This window comes from Neoarius graeffei, chromosome 8, assembly GCF_027579695.1.
Source record: "Neoarius graeffei isolate fNeoGra1 chromosome 8, fNeoGra1.pri, whole genome shotgun sequence".
Classification (NCBI taxonomy): Eukaryota; Metazoa; Chordata; class Actinopteri; order Siluriformes; family Ariidae; genus Neoarius; species Neoarius graeffei.
In genome coordinates, this window is record NC_083576.1 from 27,983,741 (window position 1) to 28,004,289 (window position 20,549).

The 20,549-nt window shown below is 45.0% G+C and overlaps 1 protein-coding gene across 1 annotated transcript; it reads left to right on the forward strand.

Moving 5' to 3' along the window:
* Positions 1-13,853: 13,853 nt before the first annotated feature.
* LOC132889875 (paraneoplastic antigen Ma1 homolog) lies at positions 13,854-15,323 on the forward strand. The gene has a single exon (XM_060926698.1). The coding sequence runs from the start codon at positions 13,854-13,856 to the stop codon at positions 15,321-15,323; it is 1,470 nt and encodes a 489-aa protein (XP_060782681.1).
* Positions 15,324-20,549: the final 5,226 nt, after the last annotated feature.

The following is a 20,549-nucleotide window of genomic DNA, read 5'->3' on the forward strand; positions in this document are numbered from 1 at the left end:
CAAAAGTTCATCTCAAATACTTTGTTATATACCCTTTGTTGGCAATGACAGAGGTCAAACGTTTTCTGTAAGTCTTCACAAGGTTTTCACACACTGTTGCTGGTGTTTTGGCTCATTCCTCCATGCAGAGCTCCTCTAGAGCAGTGATGTTTTGGGGCTGTCGCTGGGCAACACGGATTTTCAACTTCCTCCAAAGATTTTCTATGGGGTTGAGATCTGGAGACTGGCTAGGCCACTCCAGGACCTTGAAATGCTTCTTACGAAGCCACTCCTTCGTTGCCCGGGTGGTGTGTTTGGGATCATTGTCATGCTGAAAGACCCAGCCACGTTTCATCTTCAATGCCCTTGCTGATGGAAGGAGGTTTTCACTCAAAATCTCACGATACATGGCCCCATTCATTCTTTCCTTGACACGGATCAGTCGTCCTGGTCCCTTTGGAGAAAAACAGCCCCAAAGCATGATGTTTCCACCCCCATGCTTCACAGTAGGTATGGTGTTCTTTGGATGCAACACAGCATTCTTTCTCCTCCAAACACGACAAGTTGAGTTTTTACCAAAAAGTTCTATTTTGGTTTCATCTGACCATATGACATTCTCCCAATCCTCTTCTGGATCATTGAAATGCTCTCTAGCAAACTTCAGACGGGCCTGGACATGTACTGGCTTAAGCAGGGAGACACGTCTGGCACTGCACAATTTGAGTCCCTGGCGGCGTAGTGTGTTACTGATGGTAGCCTTTGTTACTTTGGTCCCAGCTCTCTGCAGGTCATTCACTAGGTCCCCCTGTGTGGTTCTGGGATTTTTGCTCACCATTCTTGTGATCATTTTGACCCCACGGGGTGAGATCTTGCGTGGAGCCCCAGATCGAGGGAGATTATCAGTGGTCTTGTATGTCTTCCTTTTTCTAATAATTGCTCCCACAGTTGATTTCTTCACACCAAACTGCTTACCTATTGCAGATTCAGTCTTCCCAGCCTGGTGCAGGTCTACAATTTTGTTTCTGGTGTCCTTTGACAGCTCTTTTGTCTTGGCCATAGTGGAGTTTGGAGTGTGACTGTTTGAGGTTGTGGACAGGTGTCTTTTATACTGATAACGAGTTCAAACAGGTGCCATTAATACAGGTAACGAGTGGAGGACAGAGGAGACTCTTGAAGAAGTTACAGGTCTGTGAGAGCCAGAAATCTTGCTTGTTTGTAGGTGACCAAATACTTATTTTACCGAGGAATTTACCACTTAATTCATTAAAAATCCTACAATGTGATTTCCTGGATTCTTTCCCCCCATTTTGTCTCTCATAGTTGGGGTATACCTATGATGAAAATTACAGGCCTCTCTCATCTTTTTAAGTGGGAGAACTTGCACAATTGGTGGCTGACTAAATACTTTTTTGCCCCACTGTGTTCCCAATGATAACCCATTCTTTTTTGAAAAACTATTCCTAACCGCGTCGGCTCTGGAGGGCCTATATATTATGGGAGGAGACTTTAACTGTACCCTAGACCCAGTTTTAGATAGATCTACTCAAACTGACAACACCCATACAAAAACCGTAAAAATACTCCATGATTATATACGAGACCTTAGACTACATGACGTCTGGAGAATTAAAAACCCTAATAACCGGGAATATTCATGTTACTCTAGTTCATATAAAAGTCATTCACGTATTGATTATTTCCTAATATCTATAGAACCCCAGGTTAAAAAATGCTGGTATAACAGCATTGTAATTAGTGACCATGCAGCAGTGTCTATGAAAGTCCAATTGGGTAAAATTGATTATTGTCCAAAAAGATGGAGATTACAATAAGTTTTGTTAAATGATCCAAACTTTGTCAAATTTGTAGAAAACTCTATAGACATCTCATCTCATTATCTCTAGCCGCTTTATCCTGTTCTACAGGGTCACAGGCAAGCTGGAGCCTATCCCAGCTGACTACGGGCGAAAGGCGGGGTACACCCTGGACAAGTCGCCAGGTCATCTGTGTCATCTGTGGCTGACACATAGACACAGACAACCATTCACACCTATGGTCAATTTAGAGTCACCAGTTAACCTAACCTGCATGCCTTTGGACTGTGGGGGAAACCGGAGCACCCAGAGGAAACCCACGCAGACACGGGGAGAACATGCAAACTCCGCACAGAAAGGCCCTCGCCGGCTCACGGGGCTCGAACCCGAACCTTCTTGCTGTGAGGCGACAGCGCTAACCACTACACCACCGTGCCGCCCTCTATAGACATGTATTTTGAATTAAATAAGGATGAAACCACAGCTAGTATTAGATGGGAAGCTTTCAAAGATACATAAGGGGAGAAAACATAAGCTACACCAGTAACAAAAATAAGCAATACAAACAAGAAATACAGTCATCTCATCTCATTATCTCTCGCCGCTTTATCCTGTTCTACAGGGTCGCAGGCAAGCTGGAGCCGACACATAGACACAGGCAACCATTCACACTCACATTCACACCTACGGTCAATTAGAAAAACAAATTAAAAACATAGAGAGCAAGTTCTAAAATGACAAAGATCCCAAAAAACTACAAAACCTGACTATTATGAGAGCTAAATATGATAAACTGACAACTGAAAGAGTGGCTAAGAGTTTAATGTGAACTAAGCAAGCATATTATGATCAAGGAGAAAAAGCAGGTAGATTACTGGTCTTGCAAATTAAAAAAACACAGGCTGAAAGGACAATTCATAGTATTAAGTCAAAAACAGGGAACTTAACGATTGACCCCACAGAGATAAACGATAACTTCAGAGAGTTTTACAAGCTGTTATACAAATCAGAATATAATGGAAATGAAGAAGCTCAGAATACTTTTCTTGACCAGTTACAATTCCAGACATTATCAGAGGAGGATAAAGCAATACTTGATTATCCACTAACAGTAGAGGACCTTTTAGAAGCTATAGGAGATATGAATAGTGGTAAAGCACCCGGACCAGATGGGCTGCCAATAGAATTTTATAAAGAATTTAAAAGTAAATTGGTACAGCCACTTCTAGACATGTATAATGAATCATATGAATTGGGAATCCTACCGGATTCGTTGAGAATAGCTACTATAACTCTTTTATTAAAACCAAATAAATCCCCAACTGAATGTTCATCCTACGGGGAATTAGTCTTATGGGATGTGACACCAAGATATTATGTAAGGCTCTTGCTAAGAGACTAGACAAATATTTACCTAAATTGATAACTGACAACCAACAAGGTTTTGTTAGAAATGGACAGGGCTATCACAATATCAGACAGGTTCTAAATATATTATATGAGAAGCACAACACTAAAGACACAGCAATGTTAGCTCTAGATGCATGCCAAGCATTTGACAGAATAGAATAGAATTATCTCCTGGAACTACTTCCAAGATATGGATTGGGTGAGTCATTCCTTCAATGGATTTGACTACTATATACAAATTCTACAGCACAAATTCTAACTAATAACATTTCAAAATGCTTTAGCCTACAGCGATCAACGAGACAGGGATGCCCTTTGTCACCACTACTTTTTACATTATCAATAGAACCTTTAGCTGTAGCGGTGAGAACACATGCAGGAATATCAGGCATAAGAATTGGTAAAAGAGACCACCTAATTTCTTTATTTGCGCATGACATATTTTTTCTGACAGATTTAAAAAAAAAAGCATCCTGAATCTGACAAGGCTATTAGAAGACTTTGGAAAATTCTCTGGGTACAAAATTAATAATTCTAAAATTTTATTAATGTTTCTTAATGAGGAAGAGAGGGGAAACCCCACAATAACAACACCATTTACAACAACTACTGAAGGTTTCAAATATCTGGGTGTTAAAATCACTCCACAACTCAAAATAATCCCATCAAACTATAACCCTCTGGTAGATGAAGTCACTAAATTATTAAACCGATGGTCTAATTTACCCATATCCATGATGGGACGAATAAAATGTTATAAAAATGACAGTTTTACCTAAATTCCTGTACTTTTTCCAGACACTTCCTCTGCCATTACCAGCATCATTTTACGATTGTTTAACCAAGTTGTTCAGTCAGTTCATCTGGAACAATAGGAAAGCAAGACTTCGCCTAAAATTACTATCAAATCAAATCAAGTTTATTTGTACAGCGCTTTTAACAATAAACATTGTCGCAAAGCAGCTTTACAGAATTTGAACGACTTAAAACATGAGCTAATTTTATCCCTAATCTATCCCCAATGAGCAAGCCTGTGGCGACGGTGGCAAGGAAAAACTCCCTCAGATGACATGAGGAAGAAACCTCGAGAGGAACCAGACTCAAAAGGGAACCCATCCTCATTTGGGCAACAACAGACAGCCTGACTATAATATTAACAGTTTTAACAGGTATAACCCTCAACTGTCCTCATGGGGCCGTCCTTCACAGGAGTGGGGCGATAAAACTCCGACCAGACACAGGGCACCAGGATGGATCAAGCAGGTCCGAGGGGACAGATGGGGGGGGGGGGGAGAGAGAAAGAAAACACGTTGTTAGGTATGCCCTAAAAATGACAAGTATTAAATCTGTGTGGTAGGCTCGCAGAGACGAGAGTCTTTACATCAGGCATAACACACAATGGCATGTTAATATGGTAAAAAATATATCATGACCTGCTCTGGCTGGATGCTTGATTGGGTGATGGGAGCACACTCCTCAGCAATGATGAGATGCAGATGGGACCCTTAGGCCTGGCCAAGACAATTCAGTTACATTTCACCGGGTCTGGGACATGCGACAGAATGTCTGACGGCCGATTCCCTGCAGGCTACGATAGCCAGTTGAGGTCCCCACCGTCTCCACCAAAAGATTTCCTGTTGACTCCATGTAACTCAGAGGGACAGATTTGGGGTGGGGGGGAGAGAAAGAAAACACAGGTGGTTAGGTATGCCCAATGTCACCTGAATAAGTAGGAACAGTATACATATTGCACCGAGTACAAGCAGGGACTCCGGCAACTAACTATGACAGCATAACTAAAAGGAGAGAGCCAGAAGGTAACACAGGCATACTATACCAGCCTTATGAAAGAGGGGGGCTTCAGTTTTCAAATCTCAGGTGGTATTATATGGCGGCCCAGTTAACATCAGCTACACATTATTTTTGTACTTCACCCCCATCTTGGGTAAGCATTGAACAAGAATCAGTTCCAGAATTGTCCTTACATAGTTATTTATATTCTTCAGATGAAAAAAGACTTAAAAAACATACAAAAAATCCCTTTCTGAAAAACACAATATTAGTGTGGCACGCTGCACACAAACATATGGGAGATTCTCTAATATCCTCCCAGTTCACCCCTATCTGGGGTAATGAACAATTCACACCTGGTAAAAAAGATGGGGGATTTAGATCATGGCATACGAAAGGCATCCAGAGAGTGAAAGATTTGTATATGGATGGAGTGTTGCTTACCTTCAATCAGTTATGTGAAAAATATCAAATTCCTCCAAAGCATTTTTTAAAATATCTACAGTTGAAAAATTTAATGTCATCGAGATCCAGACAGATTATGCATGTCCCACCATTATCAAAAATAGAAGTCTCCCTTGGGTGTATGGGAAGGAAACACCTACTTTCTATTTATTATAATTTGCTAATATCTACTTCTAAAGATTCAGCAATGGACAGGTTAAATGCTTGGAGAGATGACATACAAGAAGACATAACTGAAATGGATTGGAATAAGGCTTGTTTAAAGGCACAAACACAAACAATAAATACAAGGTTTAAGCTCCTTTAATATAAATGGTTGATGAGGACATACATGACCCCTGTCAAACTTCACCATATGTCTGGCAACATTCTAGACACTTGTACTAAATGTCTAAATAACAAGGGAACCCTTTTTCACTGTTTATGGGAATGTCCAAAGATTCAGAAGTTCTGGAAAAATGTTATAAATTGTCTGTCAGAGGTCTTTCATATTAACATACCACTAAATGCTAAGCTGTGTGTACTTGGAATCTATCCATTGAATTCCATACAAATGCAGAAACAGACTAAACCATTGGACTTTGGACTTCTACAAGCCAGGAGAGTGATTGCACTTAGTTGGAAGAGTGTAGAGGCGCCCTCTATGAAACAGTGGATAAAGGAACTTTCAGAATGCCTTGGTCTAGAAAGACTAACATATATTGCTAAGGGAAAACAAAGAGTTTGTTCATCTCTGGGAACCATATATGAGCATTATAGAGTCTGAAATGTAAACTTTTATTTATTTCATTTTATTATATGGGCGGCACGGTGGTGTAGTGGTTAGCGCTGTCGCCTCACAGCAAGAAGGTCCTGGGTTCGAGCCCCGGGGCCGGCGAGGGCCTTTCTGTGTGGAGTTTGCATGTTCTCCCCGTGTCCGCGTGGGTTTCCTCCGGGTGCTCCGGTTTCCCCCACAGTCCAAAGACATGCAGGTTAGGTTAACTGGTGACTCTAAATTGACCGTAGGTGTGAATGTGAATGGTTGTCTGTGTCTATGTGTCAGCCCTGTGATGACCTGGCGACTTGTCCAGGGTGTACCCCGCCTTTCGCCCGTAGTCAGCTGGGATAGGCTCCAGCTTGCCTGTGACCCTGTAAAGCGATTTTGCGATTTGATAAAGCGGCTAGAGATAATGAGATGAGATGAGATTTTATTATATATAGAAGTGTGATCCTTATTATACTGAAGTTTAAGTATTTAATTTCAAATATTACATTGATTTTAATTTTGCAATATTGTGCATTGATATGTGGATTGTGCAAGTTTAGTGTGTGTGTGTGTGAGAGAATGTTAGGTTCTACCTGTGACAGTAGTTCAATTGTTAAAAGTGTTCTGTAATGCAAAAAGACCAATAAATATATTTGGAAAAAAAAGGAAGGGGAGATCAGACCCCTCGAGCCAGTGCCTCCGCTCCTCCAAGGCTAGTTTCGCAGCCAGTAGCTGTCTGTCGCCGATGTCGTAATGACGTTCGGCTGGGGACAGCCAGCGGGAGAAGAGGGAGCATGGGTGGACCTTGTTGTCACTGGCCCTCTGGGAGAGAATGGCTCCAAACCCTGACTCAGAAGCATCAACCTCGACGATAAACTGCTTGGTTGGATTGGGTATGGTGAGAATGGGTGCTGTGGTAAACCTGCGCTTGAGCGTGGAAAAGGTTTTCTCTGCTTCCTCTTCCCACTTGACCTGGGTCTTGGTTGAGGTCAGGGCTGAGAGAGGTCCGGCCACCGTGCTGAATTCGCGGATGAAACGCCTGTAGAAGTTGGCAAACTCAAGGAAGCGCTGGAGCTCTCATCTCGAAGATGGGGTGGGCCAGTCAGCGACTGCCTCCAGCTTGAGGGGGTCCATCTGAATCTTCGCCGGAGAGATGATGAACCCCAGGAACAAGACCGAGCTTTGGTGGAACTCGCTTTTCTCTGCCTTGACGAACAGCTTGTTTTCTAGCAGGCATTGGAGGACCTGCTGGATGTGACCCCGATGTTCCTCCAGGGAGCGAGAGAAAATCAGGATGTCATCCAGATACATGAAGACAAAGGTGTTAAGAAAGTCCCTCAAAATGTCATTAACTAGTGCCTGGAAGTCTGCGGGTGTGTTGGTCAGGCCGAAAGGGACCATGAGGTACTCGTAGTGGCCTGTGATGGTGTTAAAGGCTGTCTTCCACTTGTCCCCTTCCCTGATCTTAACGAGATGGTAGGCGTTGCATAAGTCCAGTTTAGTAAACACTTGGCTCCCTGGAGTAGTTCGAAGACCGTGGTCATGAGCAGTAGTGGATAACGATTTTTGATAGTGATAGCGTTGAGACCTCGATAGTCAATGCAGGGCGGAGTGACTTGTCCTTCTTTTCAATGAAGAAGAACCCTGCCCCTGCTGGGGAGGAGGAAGGGCGGATGATCCCAGCTGCCAGCGACTCGGTGATATATTTTTCCATGGCTTGTCTTCCGGTGGGAGAAAGAGAGTAGAGGCGTCCCTTGGGTGGCGCTGTCCCGGGCAGGAGGTCAATACCACAGTCATAGGGTCTGTGAGGAGGGAGGGGACACTGCTCGGGTCTTTCTGAAAACTACCTTAAGGTCCAGATATTCCAGGGGCACGTGAGCGAGGTCGGGAAACTCACTGGCTGAGGGCTGTGGTGGTTTGGCGGGAGGCAGAGTGGAGTTCAGGCAGGAGGCCAAGCAGGAATGACTCCAGCCTAGGATGGTGTTATTAGTCCAGTTTAGGTGGGGGTTGTGCTGCGTTAACCAGGGTAATCCTAGGATGATGGGTACGTGGGGGTTGTTCATGACATGAAATTGAATAGTTTCAGAGTGATTGCCTGAAATCCTTAAGGTGAGCGGCGCGGTAAGGTGAGTGCTTGTGGTCAAGTCAATGCCATTGAGTGTCAGGATGGTGAGAGGGACCTCGAGGGCGAGTAATGGGATTCCGAGATCCTTGGCGGTAGTGGAGCAGATCAGGTTCCTGTCCGCCCCCGAGTCAACGAGTGCCTGAAGATGGTGATGCCGGTTGTTGTGGGTGATGATAACAGGGAGCAATGGTTGGTCAGCAGGGGCTGGTTCCAAGCATTGCCCACCAGCGCCCCTCGATTCACTGGTGGGCTCGTTCTTTTAGTGGGCAGGCTCGGCAGATGTGTCCTTGCTGACCGCAGTAGAATTAGGCCCCCGTGCTCCGCCGGCGCAGTCGTTCCTCCGCTGACACCTGCATGGTGTCATAGGTACCCGATATACCTGCATGGGTTCGACGGATGAGGTGAAAGGTGGAGAGGTGGTGAAGCTGGGGCGGCTCTTCTCTCTCTCCTCCATTGTTGAATCCGAGCGTCAATGCGATTGGCAAGGTCCATGAGGCTGGAGAGGTCCAACGGCAGTTCCCGAGAGACTAGGTCATCCTTAATGGCGTCAGACAGGCCATGTAGGAACGTGTCAATCTGGGCACTCTCGTTCCAACCATGGGACGCTGCCAATGTCCGGAACTCAATGGCATAATCCGAGGTAGATCGGGACCCCTGCCGCAGCTCCATGAGCTCCCTAGCCGCCTCTCAGCTGTACAGAGAGCAGTCGATTGTTCGCCTCATTTCCTCGGAGAATTCTTAAGGTAGAACAAAAAGATGCATCGGTGTCCCAGACCGCTATTCCCCATTCCCTGGCCTTGCCAGTGAGGAGCATGATGTTATAGGCTACCCGGGAGCGTTCTGTGGGGAAGGCCAGAGGTTGTAGCTTCAAGATCAGTGAACAGTGAGATAGAAAGGATCTGCAGGTACCTGGTCCTCCGCTGTAAGGCTGAGGCAAAGGGAGTCTCGGTTCGTGGAAAGCGGTGGTGGCAGGAGGTGAAGAAGGAGGCAGCTGGGCAGGGGTAGGCATGGCTTGGGAGTGCTGGAGTTGCATGGCTAGAAGGTTGAGTGAATTGGACAAGGTGGAGAGGTTCTGGGTAATTTGTTGGAGCTCCTGTTGGTGGGTCCCGAGGAGAGCTCCTTGCTGCTGTATAGCCGCTCTCAGATGGGTCAGTTCTGCTGGCCAGAACGTACTGTTAGGGGTGATGGAGGTGTGGCGAGATTAGGATCCAGAAGCAGAACACACAGACAGTAATCCAGTAAATAATGAGATTTAATCCAGGGAAAGGGCGTGGCAAAAAAGGTAAACAAACAGTATAGAAAAAGCAAATAACAAAATAGTCCAGGGAAAAAAAAGATAAAAAAAACTTGACAAAAAATGAGGTGGGCAATGACAAAAATGCTAGTGCAAAAGACATGAAAAAATAGTCCAGACAAAAAAACTGTGAGACAAAAAATGAGGCAGGCAGGACAAAAACACTAGGACAAAAAACATGAAAAAGACAAAACTTTAGAACAAAAACCATGATAAGAAACAAGCAAGCTAGAGGACAAAAAAACCACAAAAGCATAAAGGGCACAGAAACGGTAAGAAAAAACTGACGAGATGTTCTGGCGAAGTCCCTTCTTCTTCTTCCTTTTTAATGGCGGTTGGCAAACAACTTTTGGAAGCATTACCGCCACCTACCGAAATGGAGTGTGAGTCTGGATATCTAAGTAATACTAAATAAATAAATAAATAATAAAAAACCTAAATTCTTCTAATCAGACCAGATTCTTCCAAGAAGTGAAACAAAAACCTAAAGCAAACTTCGCCTGAATTTTCCTGAAGAATTGTATTTATTCTTAAAGGCACACTTTCTGCCTCTAGCTCTTGGATAAGTTGCTGCCTCTCCTGGTCAAACTTCGTACAGTATTCTATAACATGCTCTATGGTCTCAACAGCATCACATACACTACACTTTCCATCAGCATGCTTTTTTAAAAGAAATAGAGTACTGTTCAAACCAGTGTGCCCAAACCTCATCCTAGAGATAATATCTTCCTCGTGAGTGGATCTAGCAGTTGGTCTTGCACCGCCCACAAACCTTTGAATACTGTAATATTTCCTACCAGTGTTAACATTATTCCAGTCACTTTGCCATTTTTCCTTAGACTTTGACTTGACTATCATTTTAATTTCATATTCACTATAATGAATATCCATAGTGATCTCAGGAGATTCACATGCCTTCTTAGCGTTCTTATCAGCTAGTTTATTACCTCGTACTCCTAAATGAGCTGGGACCCATAAAAAACTGACATTTGTATCAGAGTTTAATAGTCTACTTATTATCTGTACAATTTCTAAAACAATGTCTTATCTGGACTGTGACATAGCACTCTGAATGCTCATCAATGCAGATGCAGAGTCTGATGCAATTAGCACCCCATTCCTTGGCCTGTTGCTCTCAACCCAGGACAGGGCAATAAGAATAGCTACTAGCTCAGCTGTGTAAACTGCAAGATCATTATTCAATCTTTCTTTTTTACAGATCTTGAGGCTAGGTATTACAAATGCAACACCAACTTTACCTTTTATTGACTTTGATGCATCTGTAAATATCACAAGTTTATCTTCATACACATCTCTAATATGATACTCAACTATATCTCTGTTGATTTCCTCATTCATTTTCAATTCTAACAGGTCTAGGTCAACTAGAGGTTCTCTCAATAGCTACAATGGAACAGCTGGATAAGACACTGATGGACACACATTAAGCAACTGGAGGCCCATTTCACTTGCTTTCTGAGATATAATCCACCCAAAGCTTCTAACTTGAGACTTATCTTTCTCTTGGCAGTGAATTAAAGAAGAATAACTCACAGAATCCAGGGACACATGTCGGCCGAAACGAATCCGAGAAAATCGCAAAAGAAGCATTTTTTTTTCGAAATTTGTGATTTTCGTTTTTTTCCATAATGTGCAAGTTGAGATCTTGAAGAACGCAATCAGTATTTCAGATAATAGATTGTTTTGTTGGAAAAGCATACATTTTTTGTTGCAAATTGTCTCGTTTTTGTCAGGACTGTAGCCTGCTGGGGGGTGTGGGTAAATTACCATTTGGGCCATTCACGTGACGATTTAAGTCTTTTGTTTTTTTTGTTCGCCAATCAGCTGTATGATACGAGCTGAGCTCGTGGCTACTTAAGCTGCATACAGGCATGTAATTTCACTATGGAATGAATATGGAGCAAGCTAAACAGATCGCAGAGGAGCTGAAACACCGCGAAGCAAACAGACGCACGGTAGTTACATCAGAGATGACCATTTCTAGCAAAAAAACCCAATCAAAAGGAAGTGTTCTAGGACTACATATTCCATCGGAGGCATTGATGTGTGCAAGGCGGCGTTTCTCTTTCTGATGGGGTAAGTTTATTAATCTAAGGTTGTGTGGTTATTTTTGCATGTAACGGGGAGTGTTGTGGTTAGGTTACATGAAACTAGCGTTGTGTTAGTTGTGTTATCATCGTGCTATCTTTCTTTCTTACGGTGTGAGTAATTTTGTTATTTTTGCATGTAACGGAGAGTGTTGTGGTTTGGTTACATGAAACTAGCATTGTGTTAGTTGTTATCATCGTGCATCTTTCTTTCTTATGGTGTGAGTAATTTTTCAACCACAAAATGTTAAAGTACACTTTAGGACTTATTTTTGTACTTCATAATTGTTTTGGGCATACTTTGCATGGAAAGAAAATTGACGTGGTGATCTTTGTTTACATGAAAGTAGCATCGTGCTAGCTAGTAGGGGGTAGGGCTTTCCTTAATGTCATGCAAATGAGCACTATTATGTGCCCTCCCTGCACCCAGAGTAACTGAGAAGGAAAACTTTGAGGGCGATTTTCTCCCTTTCATGTTTTAAGAGTGTAAGGTCCTCTAAAATAACACTGTATTTTATACTCTATATTGGATTGCCCTATTTTCTGTGTAATTAACTCCATTTACCATAATGCCTTGTGGTTTGGAATATTTTCACTGTTCTGATGTGTTGTGACGTTCTGTGCATTCGGACCAATCAGACTTATTTGCTCGTTGTAGTTTTATTTGAATTTTGATGTCAGCCAATGGTAATTGGTATATGTTTAATGCCCGCGAGTTCGCGGGCTTTTTGAGATGTTTCATCACTTCGCGAGGGAGAAGCTCACGGAGTTCCCGCCTGCTGCCGAGCAGAGAGAGATCGCGTTGTTTGTGAGCTCTATTTCAGCACTTATTTTGCAGACAGTCTTTTTATAGTTTGGTCTGCTTGTGGCCATAAACTCCGGTGTCACTCCAGTGAGTGATCTTGCTGTTTTTTTTTTCTGCGGACACATCTGCCCTCCGTGCTGTGCCCACCGGAGCGCTTTCGTCAGTCCCGGGAACTCACTGTGTCGGGTCTGGGACCCAGCCAGCTACCGAGGGGTTTGGGGTGAGCAGCATCTTATTCGAGCGAGCTAACCCACAGCAATAGCTAGCCCTCTGCTCAGGAGCATCTGCTGCGTGACTGTACCGACATCTGTAACCTGATCCATCTGGTTTGACCGGTGGATTGTGAGTAACGCGAACCCACACTTACACTGACACACACACACGCGTTCCTCTGGTCTCGCCTGGATAGCCAGCGTTTTAGAAGGGCATTGCAGCGGTTGCTGTTCTGCCTGCAGTTCAGAGAGCTGCCACCTGTGCACCAACGGGCCCCAACTGCGCGCGCGTTTTTTTTCTTGTCCACTTCTTTTCTTTTGATACTTTACCCAATTTTATTTTCTTACTATGTACTGCTGGTATACACACTGTTGATGTGCTATCTGTAACATCTCTATTATGTAGGCTAATTGTTTCCGCTCTTCTTGTGCCGGTGTTACTATTTTCTTGGTGATTACATTGCATGCTTCTTTGGGAGCATTTATGGTCAAATACTATTATTATTATTATTATTATTATTATTATTATTGCTATTATTATTATTATTGCTTATTAATAAATATAATCATTATTATTTAATTATATCTTGGGTGTATTGGCTGCTCATTTGGTTCTTTATATTTGAACATTCTGACATGCGCACTGCAGACTAGCTATTAGTTCTTTCACTCAAGCTACTGTTATTTTAAATTCTGAGGAAATACACCATACACTAGCTTCAAAGGTAAGTGTAGTATTTTCGCAGTGGAGGCACCGCGCTGTTAAATTTATCATTTATTAGATTCATGCTTATTATTCTCTCTCTCTACTCATACTTGTACCCTTATGGTATCAGGAATCTCAGCCAGCTCACCACTCCACCGCTGAGAACTTAGGACCCTGTTGCGCCATTATTTATTGGGATTTAGGGTAACTCTTTAGTAGCCTATAGCCTACTGTGCTGGGTGATCAGCACCTGTCAAAAAAAAAAAAAGGGGGTTACATTTTGGAGGCACCGCTGGGATTTTCCTGTTTACCAGAACAAGTAGATCGCTGTGTTTTGCTTAGTGTTTGTGTTGTGTTAGTTATTGCTGTTTGCTGGGCAGTTTTTTTTTTTTTTTAAACATGGACCTTAGTCAGGCTGTTGAGTGGAGCCGTGAGGAGAATGTGGAGTTGTGTCATGCCATTTTACTTAGCAGAGTGCCACTGGAGGCCACTGATGATGTGGTTAGCCGTGTGCTCAGCACAGTTAAGGTTCTGGGTAGGACCCGGATACGCGGTTGCCGTGGCGACAAGACTGGTAGGCACCTGTACATTTTACTCGAGACTTCTGCTGAGTTGGATCAGAGCTCTGTCCCTCCTGAAGTGGGAATTGTAGGTGAGGCAGGTCCATGGGCTGTTCATGTAGTGAGTAGTTTGCTGCCTGCTAGTCCTGTTCTTGAAAGTGATGGATTCGAAGCCAAGCTATTTTCATTATTACAGCAGGAGGGCAAGTCTATGGGTGATGTGAAGGCTGTTTTGGGCACGCAGCCTCCTAAACCTGATGTCAGCATGGATCTTGTGAATGCCATAGGCCAGCTCGTTGATCGCTGTAACCAGGCATCTGTTGATGTGCCTGGCTATAGAAAACTGAGGCTGTTTTCCGGTTTACGGCCCGTTCCCCCAGGCGAGGAAGAATATGAGGCCTGGATGGAGCAGGCAACTCAGATGATTACTGAGTGGCAGTGCAGTGATGCTGCTAAGCGACAGCGCATTGTTGAGAGTTTGTGTGGGCCTGCTGCGGATATAGTAAGGTTTTTGAAAGTCAGTAGCCCATCTGCTACTGCTACTGATTACTTAACCGCTCTTGACACTACTTATGGATCGACTGAGAGTGGGGCAGACCTTATGGCATCGTTTCGCCATACTTTTCAAGAAGATGGTGAGAAACTTTCTGCTTTCTTGTATCGCTTGGACAAGCTTCTCCACCGTGCTCTTTTGAGAGGAGCGATTGAAGCTGCAGGCCTGAATCGTGCACGTCTGGAGCAGTTGTTCAAGGGTGCTCTCACCACTGACATTGTGGCTTTACGTGTGCGACTTCTGCACACTTTGCAAGCTCCGCCTTCTTTTTCCCAGTTAATGCGAAATGTGAGAGAGGAAGAGCACTGGGTAAGTGCAAGGGAGAGTGCAAAGGTTTCTGTGGCCTCATCTACATTTTGCCAGGTTCCTGTGACTGCTGCTGTCGCTCTTCCTCATGTGCCTGTTACTCCCCTGGCGTCTGAGGTTGACAGTCTGAGGAAAGAGGTCAAGGAGCTGACGTCTTTAGTAACTAAACTTTTGACTGCTACTACCGTGGCTCCTGAAAATCCTCAAGTCTCACAGTTTGGTGTAAGCCACAGCACAGAAACCACAGCCCCAGCTGTTCCCACAAGGGCTGTTTCTTCGAACCTGCCGAAGTCTACGACATCCTCTTCTGTTCCTGCCATTTTTTGTTACAAGTGTGGAGAAGACGGCCACACCAAGCGAGAGTGCACACGTCCTGAGAACTTGAGGGTAGTGAATCAGAAGCTGCTTAAGAGGGTCACGCAGCAGGGAAACTTCCCTGGAGCTCAGTGAAGGAACGGCACAGAGCTCCATCACACAAAACACGTTCCGCTCATTGTTCACCTCCAATCAAAGTCAGCCAATCACAACTGCCGTCTGGGTTAGTGGGGCCCTCGGCTGAGGTGCCCGTGCAGATAGAAGGTATTTAGGCTAAAGCTCTGCTTGATAGTGGTTCTCAGGTCACCATCTTGTATCATAGCTTTTATAATGCATATTTGAAGCATTTGCCACTGCAGCCAGTGGAAAATCTGGAAATATGGGGTTTGAGCTCTCACAAATACCCATATGATGGATATTTACCTCTTAGGCTTGAGTTCACTGAAGCGGTCACTGGTGTGCCTCAGGTGGTGGACACTTTAGCTCTTGTGTGTCCTGACCCTCAGACAAAAGAGGGTATAGCCATTTTGGTAGGCACAAACACTCACTTAGTGAAGAAGTTGTTCCACTCTTGTCGTGAACAGGCAGGTGACGGGTTTCTTAACACGCTGACCATACACCCGGTGATAAAAGAGGTTTTTGAGTCCATTAAGCACACAGGTGTATCACCGGAGGATGTGAATAAACACGGTACTGTGTGGTTCACGAAACCTAAGCCTGTTGTTTTAAAGCCTGGGCAGGAGCTGCAGCTTTCAGGACTGCCCAAGTTTCCTGGCGAACTCAATGACTCTTTAGTCCTGGTAGACCAGCCTTTTAGTGCTGATGATACATCTGTCCCTGAGCTTGAGGTTCGGCCTGAAGTCCATCCAGTCTCTGCTGTGTCCTGCCGTCGTATTACGGTAAATGTGAGGAATGTTTCTTCCAGGGATGTTCTTGTGAAGAGAGGTAGTCCCCTCGCTCACATATACCCTGTAGAGATGGTGCCACAGTTTCCGTCCACTTGCAGTCCCATAGCTGCTGGTGAGCTTACTTCTGCTTCTTTTGATTTTGGCACTTCTTCTATGCCAGAGGAGGCAAAACATCGCCTCTGCGAGAAGATGTTGCAGAGGAAGGAAGTGTTTTCTTGTAGCGAGTGGGATGTAGGCTGCTCAAAAAGCACTCAGCATGAAATCAGGTTAAATGACTCGCGGCCTTTTCGGGAGTGATCTCGACGTTTAGCTCCTGCTGATCTAGAGGATGTGCGTCAGCATTTGCTGGAACTCCAGAATCATGGCATCATTTCGGAGTCTCGGAGTCCGTATGCTTCGCCCATTGTTGTAGTGCGCAAGAAGTCAGGTAAAGTCAGGATGTGTATTGATTATAGAACGCTTAACCAGCGGACCATCCCTGACCAGTACACAGTTCCCAGGATCGAAGACGCCCTCCATTGTCTCTCTGGTAGTAAGTGGTTCTCGGTGTTGGACTTGAGAAGTGGCTACTACCAGATTCCCATGAGCGAGGCTGATAAAGAAAAGACAGCGTTCATCTGTCCTTTAGGTTTCTATCAGTTTGAGCGTATGCCTCAGGGAATCTGTGGTGCCCCTGCCACATTCCAGAGAGTCATGGAGCGGACAGTCGGAGACATGAATTTTCTGGAGGTTCTGGTGTATTTAGATGACCTGATTGTCTTTGGTAGCACCTTGGAGGAGCATGAGGAGAGACTCTTAAAGGTTCTGGACAGGTTGAGAGATGAAGGTCTCAAACTTTCGTTGGATAAGTGTCAGTTTGGCAGGACGTCTGTGAACTATGTGGGGCACATAGTTTCACAGGATGGCATAGCCACTGACCCCTCCAAAATAGAGGCTGTTGTTTCATGGCCTCGACCACGGACTGTCACTGAGCTACGGTCATTTTTGGGTTTTTGTGGATATTACCGTCGTTTTGTGAAGGGTTTTTCCACATTATGCCGACCGCTGAACGAGTTGCTGCAGGGCTGTCTGCCTCGGAAGAAGAGCTCAAGTTCACAGGCTGCTGACTCGAAACCTTCTTTCCGGCCCTCTGAACCTTTTGGTCCTAGATGGAGCGATCAGTGCGAATCCGCTTTTCAGGAGTTGAAGTCAAGGTTAACTCAGGCCCCGGTGCTAGCTTTTGCAGACCCCCAAAAGCCATATGTTTTGCATGTGGATGCAAGCCTGGATGGTCTAGGTGGTATCCTTTATCAAGAGTACGTTGAAGGATTGCGTCCTGTGGCGTTCATCAATCGTAGTCTTTCCCCTTCAGAGAGGAATTATCCAGCTCACAAACTGGAGTTTTTAGCTTTGAAGTGGGCTATTGTGGATCGGCTGCATGACTACCTTTATGGAGCCAGTTTTGAAGTCAGGACGGACAACAACCCCCTGACTTATATAACCAAGTCTGCCACATTGGATGCCACTGGTCATCGCTGGTTGTCGGCATTGTCCACTTACGACTTCAGCCTGAAGTACAGGCCTGGGCGGAAGAACATGGATACTGACGCACTGTCGCAACGCCCTCACGTCAGTCTGTCCCTTGACGATGAGTGGCAAGAGATTCCCGCCCCTGGAGTGCGAGCTATTTGTCAGGTGGTGGCCACACAGAGAGCTGGTTGTTCTCCATTCCCCCGGGTTGCTGATCAGATTTGCAGCCATGAGTCAGCTGTTCCAACAGCATTCTGTCATGTTGCTGCTGTAGCACCTGATCAGTTGCCTACTTTTAGTTCTAGTGAGCTTCAAGAAGCTCAGAAAAGCGACCCTGTTATAGGAGATGTCTGGCAAGCTATAAGTCTGAAGAAGCCTGCTAGTAGTATCCTGACGCGGCATCCTGACTTTAAGATCCTGAAAAAGGAGTGGGCAAAGCTGTCTATTGACAAGGGACTGCTATACAGGACTGTTAAGCAGGGTGGTCAGTGTGTGAGACAACTGGTGCTCCCTAAGCAATTCCATGGTCTGGTTTTTAAGCTGCTGCACGACGATAGTGGCCACTTGGGGTTTGACAAGTCGTATAGTCTGGTTCGGGACAGGTTTTACTGGCCTCGTATGAAGCTTGATGCAGAGAAATACTGTAAGACGTGAGCGCTGCATCAAGCGGAAAACGTTGCCTCAGAGGGCTGCTCCTCTTTCCCACATACAGAGTTCTGGACCCATGGATTTGGTGTGCATAGATTTTCTTTCGATTGAGCCTGACTCTCGAAATGTTTGCAATGTGTTGGTCGTCACTGACCATTTCACGCGTTATGCACAAGCCTTTCCTACTAAGGACCAGACAGCTGTCACAGCTGTCTGGGAGAGATATTTTATTCATTATGGTTTGCCCACCCGTATCCACTCCGACCAGGGTAGGGATTTCGAGAGTAGACTGGTGACTGAGATGTTGACAATGTTGGGTATGAAAAAGTCGAGGACGTCTCCTTACCACCCCCAGGGTGACCCACAACCTGAGAGGTTCAGTAGGACTTTGTTAGACATGTTGGGCACCCTAGAGTCACATCAAAAGTCAAAGTGGAGTCAGCATATAGCACATTTGGTGCATGCGTATAATTGCACTCCTAATGAGGCTACCGGGTACTCACCCTATTTCTTGATGTTTGGTCGGGAGGCTCGCTTCCCTGTTGATGTTTGCTTTGGTGTTTCATCTGATGACACGTCATTTGCATCACATTTAAAGTATGTGGCAAAGATGAAAGAGGAGTTGCAAGCTGCTTACCAGCTGGCATGTGCCTCTGCAGATAGGATGAATCAGAGCAACAAGGAGAGGTATGACCAGAAAGTTCGCTATCATAGCCTGAGTCCTGGGGATCGGGTTTTGATTAGAAACTTGGGTCTGAAAGGGAAGCAGAAGCTAGCGGATAGATGGAGCTCATGTCTTTACAGTGTTGATGGTCAGCTTTCTGACCTCCCTGTGTACAGGTTGACGCCTGTTGATGGTAATGGACCAGTCAAGGTGATGCACCGTAACCATATCTTGCCTTTAGGACAGGAGGTAAGACTAGGTCCAGGGGTCGCCACCACTCCAGCCGTGGGCTCAAGAGCTGTGAAACACAGAAGGGCTAGGGAAAATCGTAGGACTGGTGTCTCTGAGGTGTTGCCTCCTGTGGTACATGCACAGTCTAGCACTTCTGATTCTGATTCGGAATATGGTTGTTATGCTGAGGATGCAGTGCAACATGCTCCTCTGACTGCTGGCACGCATAATGCCCAGCCTGTACCAGATTCTACTGCGCCGTGTGTCTCCACCACAGTTAGAAGCCCTAGGTTAGTGCCCACACCTAGAGATGTGATAACTCCACTCAACCCTGCACTCCTTACCTCTCCACATAGGTCTCCTGAGGTAGTGAAGGATTTAGTAGCCACAGACCAGGATGTTAGTTGTCCTGATGTTCACTCTGTAGTTTATTCTGCAGCTCCCACAGACTCCGTTCTTCCCTTAGTACGTAGGTCACATAGGGATAGGAAGCCTACTGACTGCTTGACTTATGGCAAGCTAGGAGTGCAGAGCAGGAATGTTGTAGCATCACACTTTGCACTTGCCGAGCCATTCCCTGCACGGTATAAAGTTTCTCATGCCTGGTGGTGTAATCCGCAGGCTCTTTGCAGTACATGCACAGACCGGCCATTCCTTATGCCATGCACTTCACCTGCCTTTACACCCATAGCTAGTTTTTAAGCAATAGGCCATGTTTGTTTTGGGTCTTTGTTTTGTTTTGCTTATTTGTTTTCTTACCTATTTTTCCTGTTCACCTTATAATATATGTAACCCAGCATGGGGGCATGCTGTTTGTTGGAGGGGGGAGAGTGTAAGGTCCTCTAAAATAACACTGTATTTTATACTCTATATTGGATTGCCCTATTTTCTGTGTAATTAACTCCATTTACCATAATGCCTTGTGGTTTGGAATATTTTCACTGTTCTGATGTGTTGTGACGTTCTGTGCATTCGGACCAATCAGACTTATTTGCTCGTTGTAGTTTTATTTGAATTTTGATGTCAGCCAATGGTAATTGGTATATGTTTAATGCCCGCGAGTTCGCGGGCTTTTTGAGATGTTTCATCACTTCGTGAGGGAGAAGCTCACGGAGTTCCCGCCTGCTGCCGAGCAGAGAGAGATCGCGTTGTTTGTGAGCTCTATTTCAGCACTTATTTTGCAGACAGTCTTTTTATAGTTTGGTCTGCTTGTGGCCATAAACTCCGGTGTCACTCCAGTGAGTGATCTTGCTGTTTTTTTTTTTCTGCGGACACATCTGCCCTCCGTGCTGTGCCCACCGGAGCGCTTTCGTCAGTCCCGGGAACTCACTGTGTCGGGTCTGGGACCCAGCCAGTTACCGAGGGGTTTGGGGTGAGCAGCATCTTATTCGAGCGAGCTAA

Excerpts from the sequence above, each read along its gene's own strand:
- LOC132889875 (XM_060926698.1), top strand. The coding sequence starts at position 13,854 with ATGGACCTTAGTCAGGCTGTTGAGTGGAGCCGTGAGGAGAATGTGGAG.